At 36.8% G+C, this 19,946-nt stretch overlaps 1 protein-coding gene across 1 annotated transcript in view; it reads right to left on the bottom strand.

Annotated features, from left to right (window-relative positions):
• Positions 1-19,946, bottom strand: part of PTPRK (protein tyrosine phosphatase receptor type K) — a gene marked incomplete at its 5' end in the record, with an annotated part of 386,602 nt that overhangs the window by 17,846 nt on the left and 348,810 nt on the right. Inside the window, 5 exons of the mRNA XM_082277108.1 lie at positions 1,862-1,938; positions 2,746-2,833; positions 4,563-4,747; positions 10,494-10,654; positions 17,621-17,759. Coding sequence (XP_082133234.1) covers positions 1,862-1,938; positions 2,746-2,833; positions 4,563-4,747; positions 10,494-10,654; positions 17,621-17,759 — 650 coding nt within the window. The remainder of the gene's footprint in view (positions 1-1,861; positions 1,939-2,745; positions 2,834-4,562; positions 4,748-10,493; positions 10,655-17,620; positions 17,760-19,946) is intronic.

Genomic DNA, 19,946 nt, shown 5'->3' with positions numbered 1-19,946 from the left:
GACAAAGAGCTACTGCTCTTGAGGAAATAATTCAGAGTATATTTTGACTAGTCCCAGCAATTCAGCTACAAAGAGGAAGGAAAGTTTCGTGTTGCTCATGAGAAGACAATGCTGAATTTCACAATGTGCAAATGTTAATAACTCCAATTATTCTCTAGGTTAAGTTTTATTAGGCCACTTGCTGGAAGTATTGCATTACAGTGGAATACAAGCCCTTCGATTCTTGGTATTCACAAGTTGCTAATAAAGTGAAGGATTTCCGTGTACCCAAGGAAATTATATTCTTTTCTACAGACTGCTTCATTATCCTGTCTAGAAGCTTCCTCTGGGGCTTCTGGAAACACTTTTGAGAATCTTACTCTTGGCTCTACAAGAGACCAAAATTGCATCCAATGACAAAAGAATTTCTCCTGAAGTCCTTAATATCAAGCTACAGCTTCAAATTATGGAAGTGGAACATGTGCAACATGCATTTACACTCAGTAATGCTTTCGAGAAGAAAAGTGTCACTTAAAAATTGTAAAGTGCCAGTTTTAACTTGTAGCTTTCTTGTCTGCTTCTGGTGAGGTTCAATTCACTCCTAAATAAGAAAAACAACATCCTCAAGGAACTGAAATTATTAAAAATCTGAGAGAGTTTTCTTGTTTAACCAGGCAAAGTATCATGGCCCTATTACTTCACAGAGATTGCCATGTTAAAATATCCAAATAAAAAGACAGCAATATATCTGAAGCTAAATATTTGTATCCTGGAAATTCAAAAGGGTCTTAAATAACTTATCAACTAAAAGTGGTCAGGAAAAACTACTAAAGTACGATTATAAAGGAAAGCGATCAAAGCCATGTATTTTAAAAACAGTTGTCATAGCAATTCCACTACCTTTCAAATTGCTTTGGAATTAATTTGAATACAACAACTAGTTTATCCCTAAGGTGTTAATTAGAGAAAAGTCATATTTTGTTAACAAAAACACCTGGAAAAATTTGGATCAGTTTTTAAAAATTATAATATAATTTGTATTCTGATTAAAGTATGGAATTTCAAATTTTAGAGATTTTTTGCAGAAGTAAGGAAGTTTCCCTGTTGAAATATATATATATGTGTTTGTGTATATACTTTGTAATACCTAAATTAGCACCTTAAAACAAATGTCAGCTAAATATTGCTTGTCTAAAAAAAATTGTTAAAAACAAACTAACAAAAAAACCCAAACCCAACCTACAAATGTCATCATCCCTCCTTTTTCTGCCAAACATATATTACGACTACTACACAGGTATATTTTCAAACAACTACAGTGCAGCATACTATCTAGCTTCTCACATGTACATGGGAAGGGGAAAAGAAAAGCTAGTGGCCAAAATCCACTAAAAATTGGGAACAGCAAATTCTCTTTAACAGATAGGCTCACCTGAGTTACCTAACATCCAATAATATTCAGAGCTAATCTAAAAGGCTAAATTATCTTTTTAAAACAGGTACAAAAAATATTCACACAAAAAAGAAATTGTTTAAAGGAACAGATGAGATAAATTAGATGAGGCATGCATAATTATCAACTGATAAAAATAGAAGAGGAAAGTAATTAATAACAATATCTATATTAAATATTTACAATAGGATGCTGTTATTCACATATAGTGGTACTTACATCCCTGTACAGCCAAATCTACAGCCCAAACCAAAGTCAGATGTGAAAGAAAGCACAACAATGTCAGTGAGTACTAGGACGTAGAACAAGGAAAGTGTACATTTGTTCTTAATAAAAGAAAGCTTTCAATAATTTTGTAGCATAACATGCAATAATTTCACATAGAGAAGATGGCAAATTGAGAGGGAGAAAGCTGTGCATTCCACTCACATCTATGTAGTTGGCATTAATGTAATCTGAAGATGGATCATCTTCAACAGGTTGCAAAATCACCCTGGAGTGGTCATCTGTAAAAACCAAGTGGTTACGGAGCCTTTTTGAAGTGTGATTTTTAAGTAAGATATTAATGGTAAGTCATCTAGAAAACCAAAATCAGCTGTCATAAGTGCCTCAAAATTTACAATCCTTAAATACAAAGTGTTTACACAGAATTACAAAGAACCATTTTGTCTGAGGTCTGCAATTACTTCAAAAAACATTCACTACGTTTCATTAAGTGTAGCTGAAAGGTATTGGCACTGTTACATGTGGTTAAAAAGACACAAAGAAACCAGGTTACTTGCTCAAAGTCCCTTTCAACATCAGCTCCACTGCTGGTAATCTAGAAAACCAAAAATGCTGATTACTCTTTCCTCACTTCCAACCTAAGCCTGCTCAAGTTCATATTGAGACATTAATGAGATCAAGACAAAGGAGTTAGCAATGCACTTGGGATTCGATGAAGAGGTAACTCTTCAGGGACTTGTCCGGCACCGTGATTCCTGCATGTTCAATTGCAAGGGTCAAACAATACAAGTTGCGAATAAACAGAATCAGCGTCCAAATGAGTGCCAGTTTGTTGCCCGTATATGCTTACCACAGCTTGCACAACAGAGATGCAAATGCGAAATTCAGCCTGAGTTATAAAAGGAAGAAAGTTGAACTGTGAACAACAACAACAACAACAACAACAAAAGCTGAAAAAGGCACTGTCCTGCTTCTCCACTGCAGGTATTAAGCAGCTGTGCCACCGGAGACTTGCAAAGGAAGAGAGAGCACGGCCCGAGTAACACACGAGTAGAGCTATCGCTCAAACCGAGGACACCGATACTCACATGCTATAATGTTTCCATAGCGGTTCTTTGTTCTGTTTTGATCCTTCTTAGCGACATCCCAAGAAGCTGACTGCCCCTCAAAGAAACTCTATAAATAAAAATGTTCCGAAAGAAAACATTCTGACCATTAATTTATCTCCAAAAATAACAGCTTAAAAGAACTGCCCCACCATAAAGTAAGTTCAGTTTTGCTCGCCTGCCCTGGTCACCCAGGCAGTGCCATGGTACAGAAATATCTAGAGAAGAAGGGAGCCTCTCTCCCTCTGACTGCTACCGGTAAAAAGGCAACTCACTGAGGAACTCCAGAGGGATTTCAAATCCTGTAATTGCCGGAAGGCTAAACTTGCTTCTACATTCTTGCTATGGAGGAATGACAGTAAACTGAGAAAGCACAGAGAGACTGATCACTCTTCTTACAAGACAGTGTAATACACAGCCTGTTTACTACAGCATTACATTGCTTTCCACATATTACTTAGTAAAACAGCTTTCCTTCCTACAGAGCCATCAGGAACTCTCCTCTGTCAGTGTTCATTGTTCTTGTTGCCTTTCATCATATCCCTCCCTCTAGCCACTAGCAAAATGATTCTACATTTTTGAATTCTTAAGAGTTTGATCTCTCAGTACTGATAGAAGCAGCTTTTATTTCTCCTTGGCTTTCTCTTCATTGCCCGTAGATATTTTACAGCTGTTGTAGGTCTATGCTACTCCTTCCTTCCAGATGTTCTCTTAATCCTGGGTAAATTCTCTCCAGAAAATACACAGTAGCCATGGAATCAGAACTTTAATGCACAGTCAGAAGCCCAAAGCAGGGAATAGATGTCATGTATAGCGATAGAAGAAGTAGCAAGCAGGAAAACCCCTGATATGGCATCAGAGACCACCCTCCCCCCCAGCAGTGGCTAACACTTGGGCTTAGCCTTGAAGTTAGGCAGAGCATAACAAAGCAAGTAAAAGAGAGGAAAAGAGCATAATATTCTTTTAAAAACCACACATTTATTTATTCCAGTTCTTATGTTTACAGTAGAGACAGCTGCAGAAAGGAGAGAAGGTTGAAAACTGTGTCAGAAGAGATTACTTACTCAGAGAAAACTCATTGTAAACCTAGATGTATTTTGAGCAACCTTGGCAGTCCCACTCCCATCTTTACTCTGTGTCCTGCCTGATATTCTAATCCCAAAGAATCACAACAGATTCAGAGACCAGAAGCGAAATGAATCTGTGCTCATCTTCTACCTCCAGTGCTGGGAATTTCTTGCTTCCATTTTAACATTAAAGTTGTAAGTAGACATGCTCAGGCAGGTTTAATTAGAACTTCAAGATGTTACTACTCTTATCATATCTTTACTGCTTCTCAGCTGGAGTTATGTCCTGGTATTGCCCTACTGAGATGCTAAAATAAATCAGGAGAGTGCTTCCAGTCAATGTTTCTTGCAAAACCAGGCAGGTTAAACTCTTTACTTTAACCTAATCCAGGAGATCTGCACTAAAAATAGCTCACATAACTAATTATAGCATTTCCACTAAAAAGCAGCAACAAAAGAGTGGCAACTTCTTACAATATGTTAAAAAGATTCTTTTTATACCCTAGGGAACACACAGGGATTTTCTACCAGGCGGTTGCAAAGGCTCAAACCACTGGACTCCATTTACTATTTCACTTTTGGGTTACATATATAAGAATCTTATGCCTGTTAATCTGTTTTTCACTTAAGCCCATGACATTTGGTTCCATCCTTTTGCAGTACAATGCAAACAAAAGGCTGCCCATTTCAAAGGGATTTTTCCTAGCAAAGCCCCACCACTGGAGATCTCACCTCATACTCCTCTTTAAATCCATAGCTGTCAGAGGTCTTCATTAGGTTAATATGCTGCAGGAGATCAGCCACCCTGATGGCTGGGTGCAGCTGCCCAGTCTGGTACGGGGATTCTGTGCCTTCGCAGAGATAACGAGGGACGTCCAGGAGTCGGCTGGACTCTGCTGTTGCACTGTGATTTTCATCTGTATTCACAAGAAATTGGTGCATTACGTACCCACAGAGCAGTAACACCTGCTGCTATACATATTGATACCTATTTTGAACCTCTTCCTTCAAAAACATCTCTAATTTCTGAGAATGCAAAGCACTTACTCTCTAGCACATGAAAGAAGCACATAAAAGAATTTAACAGCAAACACATACAAAATTTTGCAGTCCTTCATCCAGCAATAAAGATGTCTGAGGGGCATTTTATTTGAAGCTACAAAACTTCATGACATTAATGTACTTGGAAACTCCAGACTCTATCAACCAAAGTAACTTTTTAAGGGCTAATATGTATCAGTAGCAATATTATACCTTAAACAATAAATTAGAATAATTCCATAGTGGTATAAGCACGTAATTTGTCTAAAGCCAACAAACAGCAAATTGAGAACCCAGTAAAAAAGAGAAGCAATTATGCCACCACTTCAGAACACCACCTCCACTTAGGAAGATGAATCAACACTACAGAGTGGTCATTTTAAGTCAGGTCTTTTAGTAGAAAAATGAAACTTGAGTTGAGTGTGCTAATTTCAGTCACAATTTTTGCCCTGTATAAGCAAAGAAGTTTCTTGTAATGCTCTGTGCTACACCAATTCTCATATCAAAACCAAATGTCAAAGCTGCATGAGGTGATCACATTTTGTCAATCCCTTCTGTGAAACTGTTATTTTATTCAAATTATTGATAATCAGATCAAATGAATCTGCACAGGAAGAAAAATTCTAATCTAAGTAGCTATTGGAATGAGAAGTGGGTAGTCAACCCCTCCTAAACTTCTTTGAAATCAGTTTACCGTTTTCCTTGCAAAGGATCCAGATTAGGAGACAAAACACTCTAGGAAAAAAATGAATGCCCCAAGGGTTGAATTTTGTACAATTACACCACAATGCAAACACCATTAATGCCTTCTGAAATTAAATCTCCTGAGAAATCCAACTCTTCAAAATTAGCACCCAAGTTGCTAATTTCAGTACATTTATGCCTCACTAACCTGCCTAACAATATGAGTGACATGCAGCAGTCACTTTTTATTGTAGTGTTACCCCTACTAAATCACACACATTTCAAACCACCTCAGGATTTGTAGTTCTCCCCATTCCTCACAGAATACTTACCAGTAATAGGCACTTTAACCCATTGAAGCAGCAAAAAACAATGAGTGAACAGAACATGAGAAATTTATTTCAGGACTATATTAGAAAATGGCTAAAAGAAAGCGACATTCAAAGTTGTTAAATCTTCACAATATGTAACAATGAAAGCCGTTTAAAAAATATAAGGGCCACATTATTATACTATCAGTGTAATAATAGGGACTTGGGAAAAGCAAAATTGTCATACTAACTTAGTGCTAATGTACACAGAATGGAGAGCAGCATTAATAACTGATACATGAAGAAAAAGAAAACTAGCATAGCTACAAAGTAGTAAGAGTTTCATATAAAAAAACATGTGCAATGATTTAGAACCCATAAAATATTACTTTTCTCTAAATAAGGCAGAAGAAAACTGTTTTGTCATGCTGGGCCGAACAAAGGCTACATGAAAATGGAGTAGGCCAAATCATGCAGTTCCAAAGAACAAGATTACAGGTACCCAGCCTCTACTACATGGTGTGCCCAAAAGTTTTTACACTTCTCTCCACTATTTCAGTCCACTCAATGAAAAATATTATCTCTTCCAGCTATCAATGGTTTGCTTATAGGAAGAGATTATCATGACTAGAATAGAATTACTAGCAAATGGAAATGCAGACAGGAACTATTAAGCTGTTCTTCAGTTAGTTCCTTGCCCTTGGTATTCACAGCTGTCTGTAACTGTGCCTACCACAGCAGCAAATACCATGGCAGTATGGGAAGGTACCTCACAGGATCAGACTTCAAAGTTCTCTTGATTATTTGGGAGACAATGTGAAAATCAACAAGGTGAATTGAATGGTGAATGCAACAATAGTGTGTGTTGGAAAGGGAAGTGAAATATATAACTGCAGAATGGAGTCATAGACTGGAAAATGATAACTGTGATTTTACAGATAACTCAATGCAAGTCAGTAACGTGAGCACAATAAAAAGGAGAAAATACAGTTCATTTAGCAGAAACAGTAAAAGTGGGGCATTGGGGTACCTATTCCACTCAGCTCAGCTTTAAGACTTCTTCCAAGAACTGTGCCTGATTTGGGGCACTGCAATTTAAAATTCAGCCTATGACTTGGAAAGTTGGAAAGCATTCAGAGGAAAATAATGACAACAAATTTAGAAAACATCAGCTACAAGTGAAATGATGGGGTTAAACCCAACTAAAAGAGAAATAATTGAGGACACAAGAGCCTTTTAATGTGTAAAAGACTGTTTTGAAAGGACAGAAATGTGCCGGTTTTCCATATTTTCTAGGAGTCTCTCAAAAGGAAATGGCTCAATCCACAGCAATGAAGATTTAGTCTAGATAAGCCTAGTTAGGAAAAACTAGGGGTGAGCATTAATAATACTTAGTAGTAACAGTTAGTAGTAATTAATACTCAAAAAATTGACCTTTGGGTCCCAAATAATACTAATATGAATTGGAATTTATTTTTACTAAGAAGGACTGAGGCACTGGAACATTCCAGTGCAAGAGCAAAACTGCTACAGATTTTTAAAGCATGAGACAATTTCCATAAAGAATCTGTATTATATGCATAATGTCCGTCTTCAAAACAGTGAAGGGATTTAATTGCCCCCAGGTCCCTTTAAGCTTTACTTCTAGGAATCTAATTTTCAACTTGTCTACATTCACACCCACTTCCTGATATTTGTCTTTTATCCTAAAATAACCTCAGCAACTGACTGAAACCCAATACTGCACATTGTGTTTATCCAACCGAAAATGTGAGTATAAATGATATCTTTATCTTATTAAAAAAAAAAAAAAAACCAACAAAAAAACCAAAACACTAAAACCTGCATTCAGTGTTAGATGCAGCATTGACATAGGCAGTCTGTCCATTTCAATGTATGTTCTTCTTGTTAAACTAAGTATAAAGCTGAAAAATTTACTAGTTATTGCCAACTGAATTATGTAATTAATACAAGTATACAGAAGTACCTGTTCAGAACATGCAAAGAAAGTTGTTGTTTCCTCTTAGATATTCTGAAAGTTTTTCCCTTTTCTGTTTTCCTTCTCATTCTCTTTACTTAGAAAATTGAGCTTTGGGTGCCAAAAAATGTTAATGTGGACCTGCATTTTATTTTTAAAGATATCTTAATAGAGCTCTAGTTTCACATGTCAGTTTGTTGGAACTCAGTTTCAAAGCTCTGGGGAGAAAAATTTTAGTATTTTCCTTTTACATATTTCCTCATTTACTCTTCAGGTAGCAGTGACTAGGAATAACTTCTTAATGAGTATATAAAATAATTTTTATTCTGAAATTGTTGTCAGTTGTCTGAATTGATGAACTGAGAGTAGAATTATTTTCTGGCAACAGCATAGTTTTACATAAAAAAAGCTGTTTCAACGTTCAACCATGCAAGGAGACAAAACTCATGCAGGAATGGATAATGATGGACTAGGGTCCTCACCTAACACAGCTGTCGGCACAAGTGGATCATTGGGCACTGTAGGAAAACAAAGCCCATGAAGAAATACATTACCCTTAATTTATGTATTTTTAAGAATAAAAACAATATACTTCAGAGTATAACCAAGTGTTAACTAAACTCCATTAATATTATTACAAGAGAAAACCAGAACAAATACAGTTCCAGAAAGCATCCTGAATAAAAGAGGAATGAAAGGCAGTGATTTCACACTTCAGAAATGTAATGATCAGAGCAAAGAGATCCTTACTGAAATGAAATAAAGAAGACATTGCATGCAATTTAGTTTTTGAAAGGGCTCCTCCTTCACTATTGTTTTTTCACTTCACAATAGAGGTTCACTTTCATAGAACTCACTTCTTTCCTTTTAAACCTATCCTCTCATGTAATAGTTGAATAGCTAATCTCAAAATAAAATGGTATTTCTATAAAGTTTTCCAGGTAATTAAAAAAAATTATATACATTCTTACTGTTAATAGCTTTTTAAATGTGCAGTACCAAAGAGATTGCTCATAATGAGTACAGGAAAATCACAGATACACAGATGCAGATGTCTGAATAAAATTCATAGAATTTTATCTTTCATTATCACAAGAACCATGCAGAGATAAATGCACTGTTTCGGACAGAAATGGCAGAATCCAGGATTTGTTTTTGTTCCAGTCTGGAACAAAAAAATTATAATTTCAACGTGTCTGTGACAGAATTAAGCTCCAGTTCTCAAACAATCTGCCTGAAAAGTTTGTTACTTTCAGGAAACCCTGAAAGCTTGGAACACTCGTATTAGCACAGACAATGGTCAGGAGAAACAAATCCTCCAATACACAAAAAATCACATACCTAGGATGTTAGAAATCAGTGATGTTGGACTTCTTTGCCAACCAGCCAGGACAGCTGTGGTGGCTGGAGCTCATGGCCTTGGCATCATATCAGTCCATCTGAAAGGCTGCCTGTGTGCCTGGCAGCCCTGGCTCACTAATAGCCATGTAAATTCCTGATGAATACTTAGCCTGGGATCCACCATCACAGTCCATATCAAAATGTCTCTGCAATCCTGCCTCCACAAATTTCAATGCCAATAAGACATCAAACTTTGGAGACTTTTCAAACTGTTCCAGCCAAAACTGTGTAGAAAAACCACCAGGCTGATACTAAACTCACATTTATAATTGGTTATGAGATATTTAAAATGTTAGCATTTTGCAGTTTGGTAAGCTTCAATAAACCAAGCAACAAACCCTACTCCAAAACCCATTTCCCTTAAAACAACCAGGAAAGATCTTAAGAGCCTTAAGGGATGTATTTTGCTCAAGCATGGTAAGCAGCCTGGGAGACAAGAAGGGATATGGAGTGCCATTCCCAGAAGATGGCACTTCAGAAGCAGCTCAGGCAGCTCAGATCTATTTAAAGCCAAGCCACAAGTCCATGGAGCTGTGCGAAGCTCAGGTTCCTACCAGCTCCATGGCAGAACTGTATCCCTTTGTAACTTATACACTAGTTTTGAAATATTCAGTCTGCCAGTGGAGTATCTTGCTTTTGGCAAGGTATAGAGCAGATGTTGGGAGGCAAGAGTGCTGAACAGTGGCAGCTATAACCCTTAACAGTCAGAAGCCCAAACTTTTTCAAAACCAGACAGTTGGCATCTCTATAAAATATGAATAAAAATATAGAACAAATTTGCAGATATATTAATAAGCTTGTTCCTAAACTTCACAAACAGCAATAAAAATTGTCAATGTTTCCTTCTGTTGTAATGTCCTTGCTGCCAAAAAAATAGAAATTAATTTGGACCTCATATTATTATTTTTCATTACAGACACGGTGTTATGCGGTAATATTTTATGTGCTGGCATTAAATAGCCTCATGAGGGAAAACTCAATTTCAAGTTTTAACTGAGTTATTCTAGAATAAGTATAATACTTTCCCTAAAACAAATATCATTGCATTGTGAAAGCACATGCAAATATTTAATTAAATAACTTCCCGCATTCCAATAAGGATAACACACAAATATCCCTACTCAGCCTTTTGCTTTACCAGTGTTCCTGGAAAACCTGGAGCTCAAAACAATTTTCCTTAACAGCAGAATTGTTTTCTGCGTTTCCATATTCACCTACACTCTGGAGTATCTATCACTCTCTACTTACATCTGGGGCTGAAGTTATGAGAGTCCATAAATGTGATTGACAGGGGATCCTCTGCATGCAGAGTGCTCTGGTCGGCGTAACTCCTGTCCATGGCATTCACCATGTGGGTCATCTCCTGGCGGGTGGTTCCCATGGCATCCTTGCGCTTCTTTGCAAGTTTGCTGCCCAGCCAAAAAAAAACAAAACGTAAACTACCTTAATATTTGATGAACATTTGTGTCTACAGTAATCATTCTCTATAATCCTGAGTGACTGAAAAGTTTGACTTATTTCCCTTTGTACAATTTTTTCAGCATGTAATTGGTAAAACTGTGCACCCTGCTATGAAACAGTCATGGTCTTGTGTTTTCTGTACCCACACAAAAATGCTGTAAGCACAGAAGTGCTTACTTCTGTAGCCTGGTAGTAATTTTTTTTTCCTGTGGAGTAATTACACTAATATAAACAAATTAGAGAATATAATTACATTTTAACTGAAATGACAAATAAGAAGCATCTGTGCATGCAGTTTTATCAACCATCTCCATTTAAATATCTATTTTGATTTTATAAATGGATAATTCATTCCCCTTGCTTGCCTTGCTGGGAAAAAGAGTCATGTAACCTTCTAAATTACTTTGTTAGTCAAAAAACCTATGAAGCAACAAAAGAAACATAATTATTCAATACATATTTATATTACATTTTATGTAAGAGGTTGTGCTGCCCATTCAATATACAAGATACAAGAGAATACCACACTATGTTCCTGATACTGAACTTTGGTTCTTTGAAAAACAAAACCACCCTCATCATTCTACCCTTTCATGCAGTTTGGGAACATCGCAATCTTGACATTAACAGTCTTACACTTTGTATCACAGTTAAAGACCAACCTAATCTGTACAACTAAACCCCTCAAATTAACAGCCAACGCTCTTAAAGTACACATTTCAGAAATATCTCTCAATTCCCCCCTTTTGATAAAGAACTGGAAGTGATTTTCACTGGCTCCAGGAGTCAGATGGAAGAAGGTAATATATTTTAATTATAACTTAAAGCCTACAGCACTTAAAGCATATAGCAGGAACTCAAGTAGCAGGAACTATGCAGAGAAGCATGAGGTGCACCTTGGTTCTGCAGAAACCTGTAACATGTATTACACTGTTCTGAAATCTCCCTGTTTTCAGCTGAAACCATGACTACAATACAACAGATAACAGACCTGTTTAGTTGGATAAATCTGACACCACATGGGAGAGACACAATCACTTAAGACACTGAGTTCTTGAAAATGTATATTTAAAACACTGCTTATCTTCATAAGCTTTTTCTGCACAGAATACCATCAAATGCTCTGGTAATTGTTTAGACAGTGTTTATCTTACATTTCTCTTGACTAAAAGGACTGCCAACTTTAAATATGCCATTCACATTCTAAGAGCAGACAAGGATAATATTAGACACTTATTACATATTAGAATACTAGATATTAGGAAGATATTCCTTGCTATCAAGGTGGTGAGACATTGACACTAGCTGCCCAAAGAGGTTGTGGACTTCCCCTCTCTGGACATTTTCAAGGCCATGCTGGATGGGGCTCTGAGGAATCTGATCTGGTGGAAGATGTCCCTGCCCACAGCAGGGGGCTTGGAAGTAGATGATCTTTAGGGTCCATTCCAACACAAAAAATTCTGGGATTCTATGAAGACTATTAGTGCAAATTATCCATCCATTTACTTGTTGAGTCCTGGGAATGTTCACCAGAAAGGACCTACACTGTTCTCTAGGGCAAAAGTACTTCATGCTTGTGCATATTTAAGAAAAAGTCATAGGGCTGTTTCTTAAGTAAAGTGTCTTGGTTCATGATGAGGGACCACAATGTAGAATATGGATGGACAAAGCCCTCCTGTGAATAATATATTCTTCCACCAATCAGACTCATGTCCATATTTTGTCACATTTCCCACAACCCCTCCCCCCTTCTTTTTCTCCATCTACAGATGGAATAGTTGGAAAATTACCACTCAGTAACATTCTCGCTACAAAAATCCCAAAGGTGGTCTATAAACCTATCATTTTTTTCATCAAACTATTGTTTGATGGAGTTCCGTAGCAGTTGTTAAATGAAAAAAAAAAAAAAAAGTTGAATGTCCCCCCTAAAATGCTTTATTTTATACATTTACTCCACACATTCCTTTCCACTTAAGAGGAGCTGGTTTAAATGACACTCTGGTTGAACAAATGAAGACCATAAGAACTTCCAAGAGTGAAACTGCTTGAGCTTTATAACTGGTTCCCAATAGTATCAAAGCCTTCACAAAACTAACATTTCTAGTTCAAAGTAGTTTTTTAAGTTTCAAAGCCTTTCAAATAGTCTCTGTACACTGAAGAGCACCTTTTCCTAACAGAAATGGAACAAAAAGACTATTACATCTCATCTCTTGACGATATTAAGCTTTTCTTTGAAGCATCACTTTGTAACAAAACCTGCTAGCTAAGCTAAATAAATCAACAGCTATTAAGGCTTTCATGTTATTAGCTTATTACAGTAGCTACTTTCTAATTCTTAGGCTCTGCTTCAATGCCTAAAAAGGCCTATTGTGTTGTATTACTGCAACCCAAAGCTGCTGGGAAGTGGGAGGACAGCTTTATTGTTCAACAGCTCCTGGCTCCCTTGCGGTTTGATGACTTCTTTTTCCTTTCCTTTCCTTTTTTTCCTTCCCTCATTCAGCTAAAGGCACATGCAATCTATGCTTCGTGATAGTTAGGCGAATCATTAGGTTAAAGGACTTGAAGCTGACAGAAAGTGTAAATGATTCTCATTATCTGCTAAAGGATTCAGTTGGATGAATCTGCACAGGTGGGTGTTACAGTGGTTGGAGGGGAAATGTGCTTCATCATAGGATGAAACTGTGTGGTTAATTATCTTGAGTTGAAGCAATTGTTATTTAACAAGGAAATTATAATTTGTCACAATACATCAGAGAATGGCAGTTAGCTAAACTAGCTTATCTTTTTTTTTAAGTTTGTTTAAAGAAGTCCACTAATTTTGCCTAAAAATGTGGAAGAGCATCATTATCGGACACCACCACTTCATCAAAGCATTCAAGTGCATGCTTAGAACTCCTCTGAAGTCAAGGGCTTTGTGCATTTATTTAAAATGAAGGAGGTGTGTAACTGCTTGCTCAATCACAGACAAAACTGTCACAGTCCTCACAAAAACTCATTTGGTCAACAAGTATAAAAAAAGTCAGTTTTTCTTCAGTGAAGCAAAACTTTATACAAACCAATGCCATAAAATAAGATCCACACTTAAAGATGTGTATGCAAAGCACCTCAAAAGCAAAAGAGGCAGACCATAAACCATTTATAAAAGTTTGGCATCTGCCTACAACCTGCACAGGAGAGGCGGTGCACAAGATCACTCCTGAACTGATACTTGAAGAAAGTTCAGTTTGTGATTTACAGGCACAGTTCACTAACTAGGAAATGAGAAAAGAGCTTTTTTCCTCAGTCTGATGTGTTGCTGTGAACCATAATGCAAATTAAATTATGATTATAATAAACTAAAATGATAGTTAAGGAAAAATCTGTAGCAAAAAGCTAAAGTCTCAATATACAGTCAGAAATACAATATCCCTTTAAAAAAGAGAAACAACAGGGTAAGAATAAAAGGAACAATGATACAAGCAATTTTTCAAGCCTGAGAACAAAAAAAAGTAACAATCAATAGAACTTTGGAAAAATTATAGAGACTGTTTTTCTTTTTTAAAAAGGGATACTGCATCTTTAAAACACGTAAAATAGTACGTCACCCATATTCTACTTACAGATAGTAGGAGTAAGAATAGTAGCTCCTCCTGGCAAGCAAATCACAGACAGTGGAAAAAGAGAAGCAATGGTGAATGAAAAGCGTGACTCTGTCACATCCAATAAAGCAGAGAAATGTGCGTTTAAAAAAAAAGTTGAAAAATTCATGTTTCTTTGGTTAGCATTTCAACTTGCTCATGCACAAACTAGCCTTACTTTGCCATGCAGTTAAAAACAAACAAAAAAAAACCCAAAACCAAAACCAAAAAACCCCTAGCGTATAAAAATGATTTGTTTTTTTAGAAAGACCACTTGAGAAAATTACATGCTGAGATTTCACTTATTGCCAAATATTTTGAAAATTAAATGGATTGTGTAATTTCAACATGCAGTTCAGCATAATATAATGATTACCGCCTAGATGTCATGACAAATGAACAGCTGTGTACAAATCTTGTGCAGCAGATATGCTTTTTACTTTTCCATCACAAAAAATAAAGGTTCCATTATAAATACATTTAATCAGAAAACAATTTCTTGTCATTCCCGTTAACATCTTTATCAGTACACAGTTGTATACATATATGTTTGTATGCGTAGTATGTGTAGCTATATGAGTACACACATTTTAAAGAAAACTGCACATTTCCAGCAGACATGTGTGTACTGGCATATACACCACACATTTCCTGGATGCAAACATATGCTTTCTATTTTAAAATCTTACAATTGGAAATGCCGATGTAGACATGCTAAGCGTCAAAAATATGGAAGGTAAACAAATGGAAGGAAATGAAGGACATTTGGAAATAGTCCAACAATGATTTTGAAAATAAAAATGGCATTGCTTGTTAAAGATGCAGTATCCCTTTTCTTAGCTGGTTTGATTACTCCAGTAAAAGTCTGTAAAAGCTGTTAAGAGCTTCATTCAGGAAAACTTCAAACCAATTTGTATAAAATGATCAGGCAAAGTCTAAAACATCTCAAGCTCATGAACAAAACTGCTTAGTACTCCATTTTTCAATAAAATGTAATGCTGCATTTAATCAGTTTGAGATAGTGGTGGCTGTGCATACGACTTAATAAACTAATAAAAATGCAGAAACCATTGTTTTATTGACTTTTCCATCTAAAAAGCTGTGGTCAATTCAGGTTACCAAAAGGGATACTACATAATGGATCACTGAATAGGTACACTACAGAGGATGATTCAGACAGATTGGTTTTCAGTCCCACCAAAACTAAGTGAAGTGTGTTTTTGTATATGTGAATGTGTCAGAGTTTTTAAAGCTGTTTCTGGCTTCATGATATGAATTGCCCTGATTCACTAGATGGACTGATTTAACTCAGGAACACAGTTTTCCTATGCTTTTTCTAAGAGACTTGACTAAAGCTGGTATTAAATAAGTGCCCATTTTCACTAAAGGCAGAGGGGGAGAAGAATGACACACCTACAACATACGCAATAGCCAACCAATTAAACTATCATGATGAAAAATTGCCAAACATTAAAGATTCATTAAGCAGGTTAATTTCTCACCTATTTAGAATACAAAATAGTAGAGGAGTTTAGAAATATTATGTGCTTAAAATGATGATAATTCCTAAAAGGATATTGCCTTCACAGGTTCAGAGGAGGGAAGGGGGCAAAAGTGGAAATTTAAAAATATCACTTCACAGATATAATTAACTGACTTTGGTCAAACAATTCAATAGTGAAAATTTGAGCCTAAAAGGACTCTGAAAGGAAGAGGCAAAAAGGATAGGAAAAATAAACACATGGATTTGTTTGTTTGTTTGTTACTTGCAAAACTAGTCAATCACATCTGGAAGTGACTGACACTGTAGTGTTAGATGGTCTCTCTCTCACACACAAACACACATGCACACACAGAATTTTCTATTAAACGTAAGGGGACCACTGTAACACGCACTAAGATCATACTTCCCAGCACATACCTTGCTACAAAGCTACAATATAGAGATTTCCTCCTAAAAGCTGAAAAACAACTTATTTTTTTGTTTTTCAAAAGTTGTGTAAATAAAGAATACTGGTATGTCTTTTTAGCATATGATGAGTTGGACGTTTTGCATATGTGTTAATTCTCAACCACAGAGGTAAACAACAGAGAAAAGTAAAAGCACTTTTGGGAAAAATCACATATGTAGCTAACTAACACAGAACACTATAAGCATACCTAATGTTTCTAATGCAGACGTTTCTTCTCCAAGTTATATATCTCCAGGAATAATTGTAAAAAGGCAATAAATTAAAAAAATCTAATGCAAACCAGTAATTATAACATAGAGAATGATCTTAATCTTTAAAATTAATAGCAAGCTGCATTTCAGAGGAATGTACGCAACAATTACAAAAATACTTTTTATTATAACTCCTGCAAAAGGCAAGGGAACGCAATGCACACACCATGGGAAGGCAAAGGGCTTGTTCTATCCAAGAGAAACCAGCTTGTGCCACGTGAAGGGGACCCACCAGGGAGGGAGTGCACAGAGAGAGAGGAATTAGTTTCTGTACTATAACTACGGAGTTACAGGGACATATTATGGAATTTTATGCCGGGTTAAAAGACTTGCGACTACTGGGAAGGCTAGGCTTTGAAACACTGACCAAGCAATAGGATAGCACAAGTTACTACAGGGAGGAGGATTGGGATGCAGGGTTAGCATTGAACAGTGCCAGAAGATGGCGATATTGCTTACTGTCTAAGAAAGCACTGAAAAAAATGTAAGTTCACTCAAATTAATACACTTTTAAGCAATTTCATGCACTAAGGACTCACTAGATAATTTTACAGTGATGTGGTATGTCTTTTAAGAAAAAACTCCAGGTTTACAAGACCATAAATAGAGGTATAAAATTACATTATTTTGCAAGCTGGGTAACATACAGATACAAATAACTCATTAGAACTGCATAGAGAAAATAATATTAAGTGGTTAAAACATGAAAAGTGTAATAATAAGTTACTATTTTTTCTTTGCTTTAAAAAATAAAAAAGGCTTCATGAATTTCAATTCCACCCACTTTAATATTCTGTACATTCTTCCATCTCCAACTTAAAAACTCTTGGAAATAAATAGGTATGAGAAAATGCATAGTTATCAGATTTTAAATATAAAGAAATCCTCTCTTTAAAGACATCCTAAGAATCACAGCAAAACCAAAAGAAAACACAAAGAACTAGTCCAAAAACCAGTGTGACCTACCAGTCCTAAAACTTTTTTTTCTAAAGACCTGTAAAAAACACCCTTTTTTATTGTTTGATAGGGAGGGGAGAAAAAAAAGATCAATCAGCACAGATAATTTTTCTTACCTTTTTTTGACGATCAATATGACAACAAGGAGAAGTAGGATGAATACCAGAATTCCAGCACTTATTCCTGCTATTTTCACCACTCGATCTGTTTGTTTAGCTGGATCTGGAATCACCTCAGGTTCTTCTGTTGCTGCTGCTAAATGAATCAAAAATAGAAGTTACTTAAATGTGTAAGCATGAGAGACAAGGAAATAATTTTTGGTGATAATTTTCAAATATGTGTGTGTCTTAATACAATTTGACTACAAACAGTAGTCAAAATATAGACAGAGGCATCACGTGTTTAAACATCTACACATACGTACATAGACACACTATAAACTTAACAGAACCATAGAATAAGCGTAGTTGAAATGGACCTACAAGGCTCATCCAGTCCAACTCCTGGTCCTGCACAGCACCATCCCCAAAAGTCACACTATGTGCCTCAGAGCATTGTCCAAACAATTGAACTCTGTCAGGCTTGGTGTTGTGACCACTTCCCTGGGGAACCTGTTCCAGTGCCCAACCACTGTCTGGGTGAAGAATCTTTTACTAATACCCAACCTAAACCTCCCCTGATACAACTCCAGGCCATTCCCTCAGGTCCTGTCAGTGGGCACCCCAGAGAAGAGATCAGTGCCTGCCCCTCCTCTTCCCCTCACGAGGAAGTTGTAACGCCAGTGAGGTGTCCCCTCAGCCTCCTCCAGCCTGAAGAGACCAAGTGACCTCAGCTGCTCCTCATGTGGCTTCTTCTCAAGGCCCTTCACCACCTTTGTTGCCCTCCTTGCAAAAGCAAGTATATGTGTATGTATACAGGTGAATAAATACATATGTGTATATACACCTCCACACATGCAGAAGTGTTTATGCACCTGGATTTCCAAATAAGTTACAGCATTAAAAAGCAGAAGATAAAGGAGAGATAATCCATCAACTTACCACCATTACCTTATTTCATGATATTTTTTCAGATATTAAATATGGAATATTTAACACTGAATAGTAAGAAAACATTAACACACAAATAGTAAAACACTTTTTTCCAAGCCACAATCTGAACCCTAAGCTGCAGTGCTTCTCCATCCAGTTTCAGTCCACCTTTGGACATTAATTCACCTTACAACATCTGGTCTGAGATCTGCATTCTACTGGGAATTTTGATTCTCTAAATAAGGTCATCTACAAAGTCAAGCCTAAAGTCAGCAGGAGTTTTATTTCTGTTTATAGGCCCTGGAAAAAAACCCACAAACCAGTGTTCTACAGAGAGATGAAACCACTGTGTAACACAGCTGAGTAGGCTGAGGCTATAGGTTACAGCAGAGAGAAAAATAGAATATACAGGAAAGTGCAAAGCCATTCAGTCTGCACCTCTTTGCATAACAGCCTGGTGTGCAACGAATCAGGGACGTGAGCTTTTCCAGCCTGGTAAAAATACGAAAAATATAAATAGGTTTCAGCCAGGGGTAAAATCCCATGAGATGTTTACTTGTAGAATAGAAAATGGTTTCCAGTTCTCTAGTTCCTGCTTTCTAAGGCTGTGGCCTTTCCTCCACTCACTGGCATGAAGGGGTCCATGTGCTTGCTCTCCCTCTGGCCCTTCTTCTCTCACTCTCCACCCAGTGTGCAGCAGATGCCACTTAAACTCTCCCCTTGCAGCAGCTTCACGTGGAATAGTTACAAACTGTTGGTATCGTCATGCCTATGTCATTACACAGAAAGTGTCCTTTAGTCTGAAATTAGGATGCTTCTCAACAGATCACCAAAAGCAGCAGAATGAAAACCAAGGTGAAGTCATAAGAGAGAAAGGCTACTACTCCCTTGAAAATCTGCTCCTGTCAGAAAGCCAATGCAGTCAGGGATAATTGTATCTAACACTTTCTGGGTTTAACCATATTACACAGATCATTTCTATTCAGATTCCATGTGCGGGAACCCATAGGACCTTTTGAGGGAAGGATAATGCTGTTGTTTAAAATTTCTCTTTATTACTTGTTTCTGTAACCTTCATCTCAGCAGTATTTGAACCATGTAGTAACAACTTACCCTCAGAAAAACCTTCTGAGTTAGGAACATACTCTCTTCCAGACACCCACATGAGAGGTAGACAGACAGTGAGAGATCTGGCAGTGCTTTAATCGTAAAACTTAATCATCATCATAAGAATTCATCATTATAATCATCTCTCTCACCTACAGCTTGAACTCTGTCTGCTCAGAAACACTAAATGCTTCCTTCTCTATGTAAATACATGCCTGCATGCACACTTGAATACATAACCTGTGAGGACTGAATATCTTTTGTTTGTATTGTGTGTTGTTGAGGTGTCAAGGGGTAAAAGTGG

The sequence above is a fragment of the Coloeus monedula genome (assembly GCF_965178545.1).
Source record: "Coloeus monedula genome assembly, chromosome: 2".
NCBI classification, from domain to species: domain Eukaryota; kingdom Metazoa; phylum Chordata; class Aves; order Passeriformes; family Corvidae; genus Coloeus; species Coloeus monedula.
This window is presented reverse-complemented; position numbering and strand designations above follow the sequence as displayed.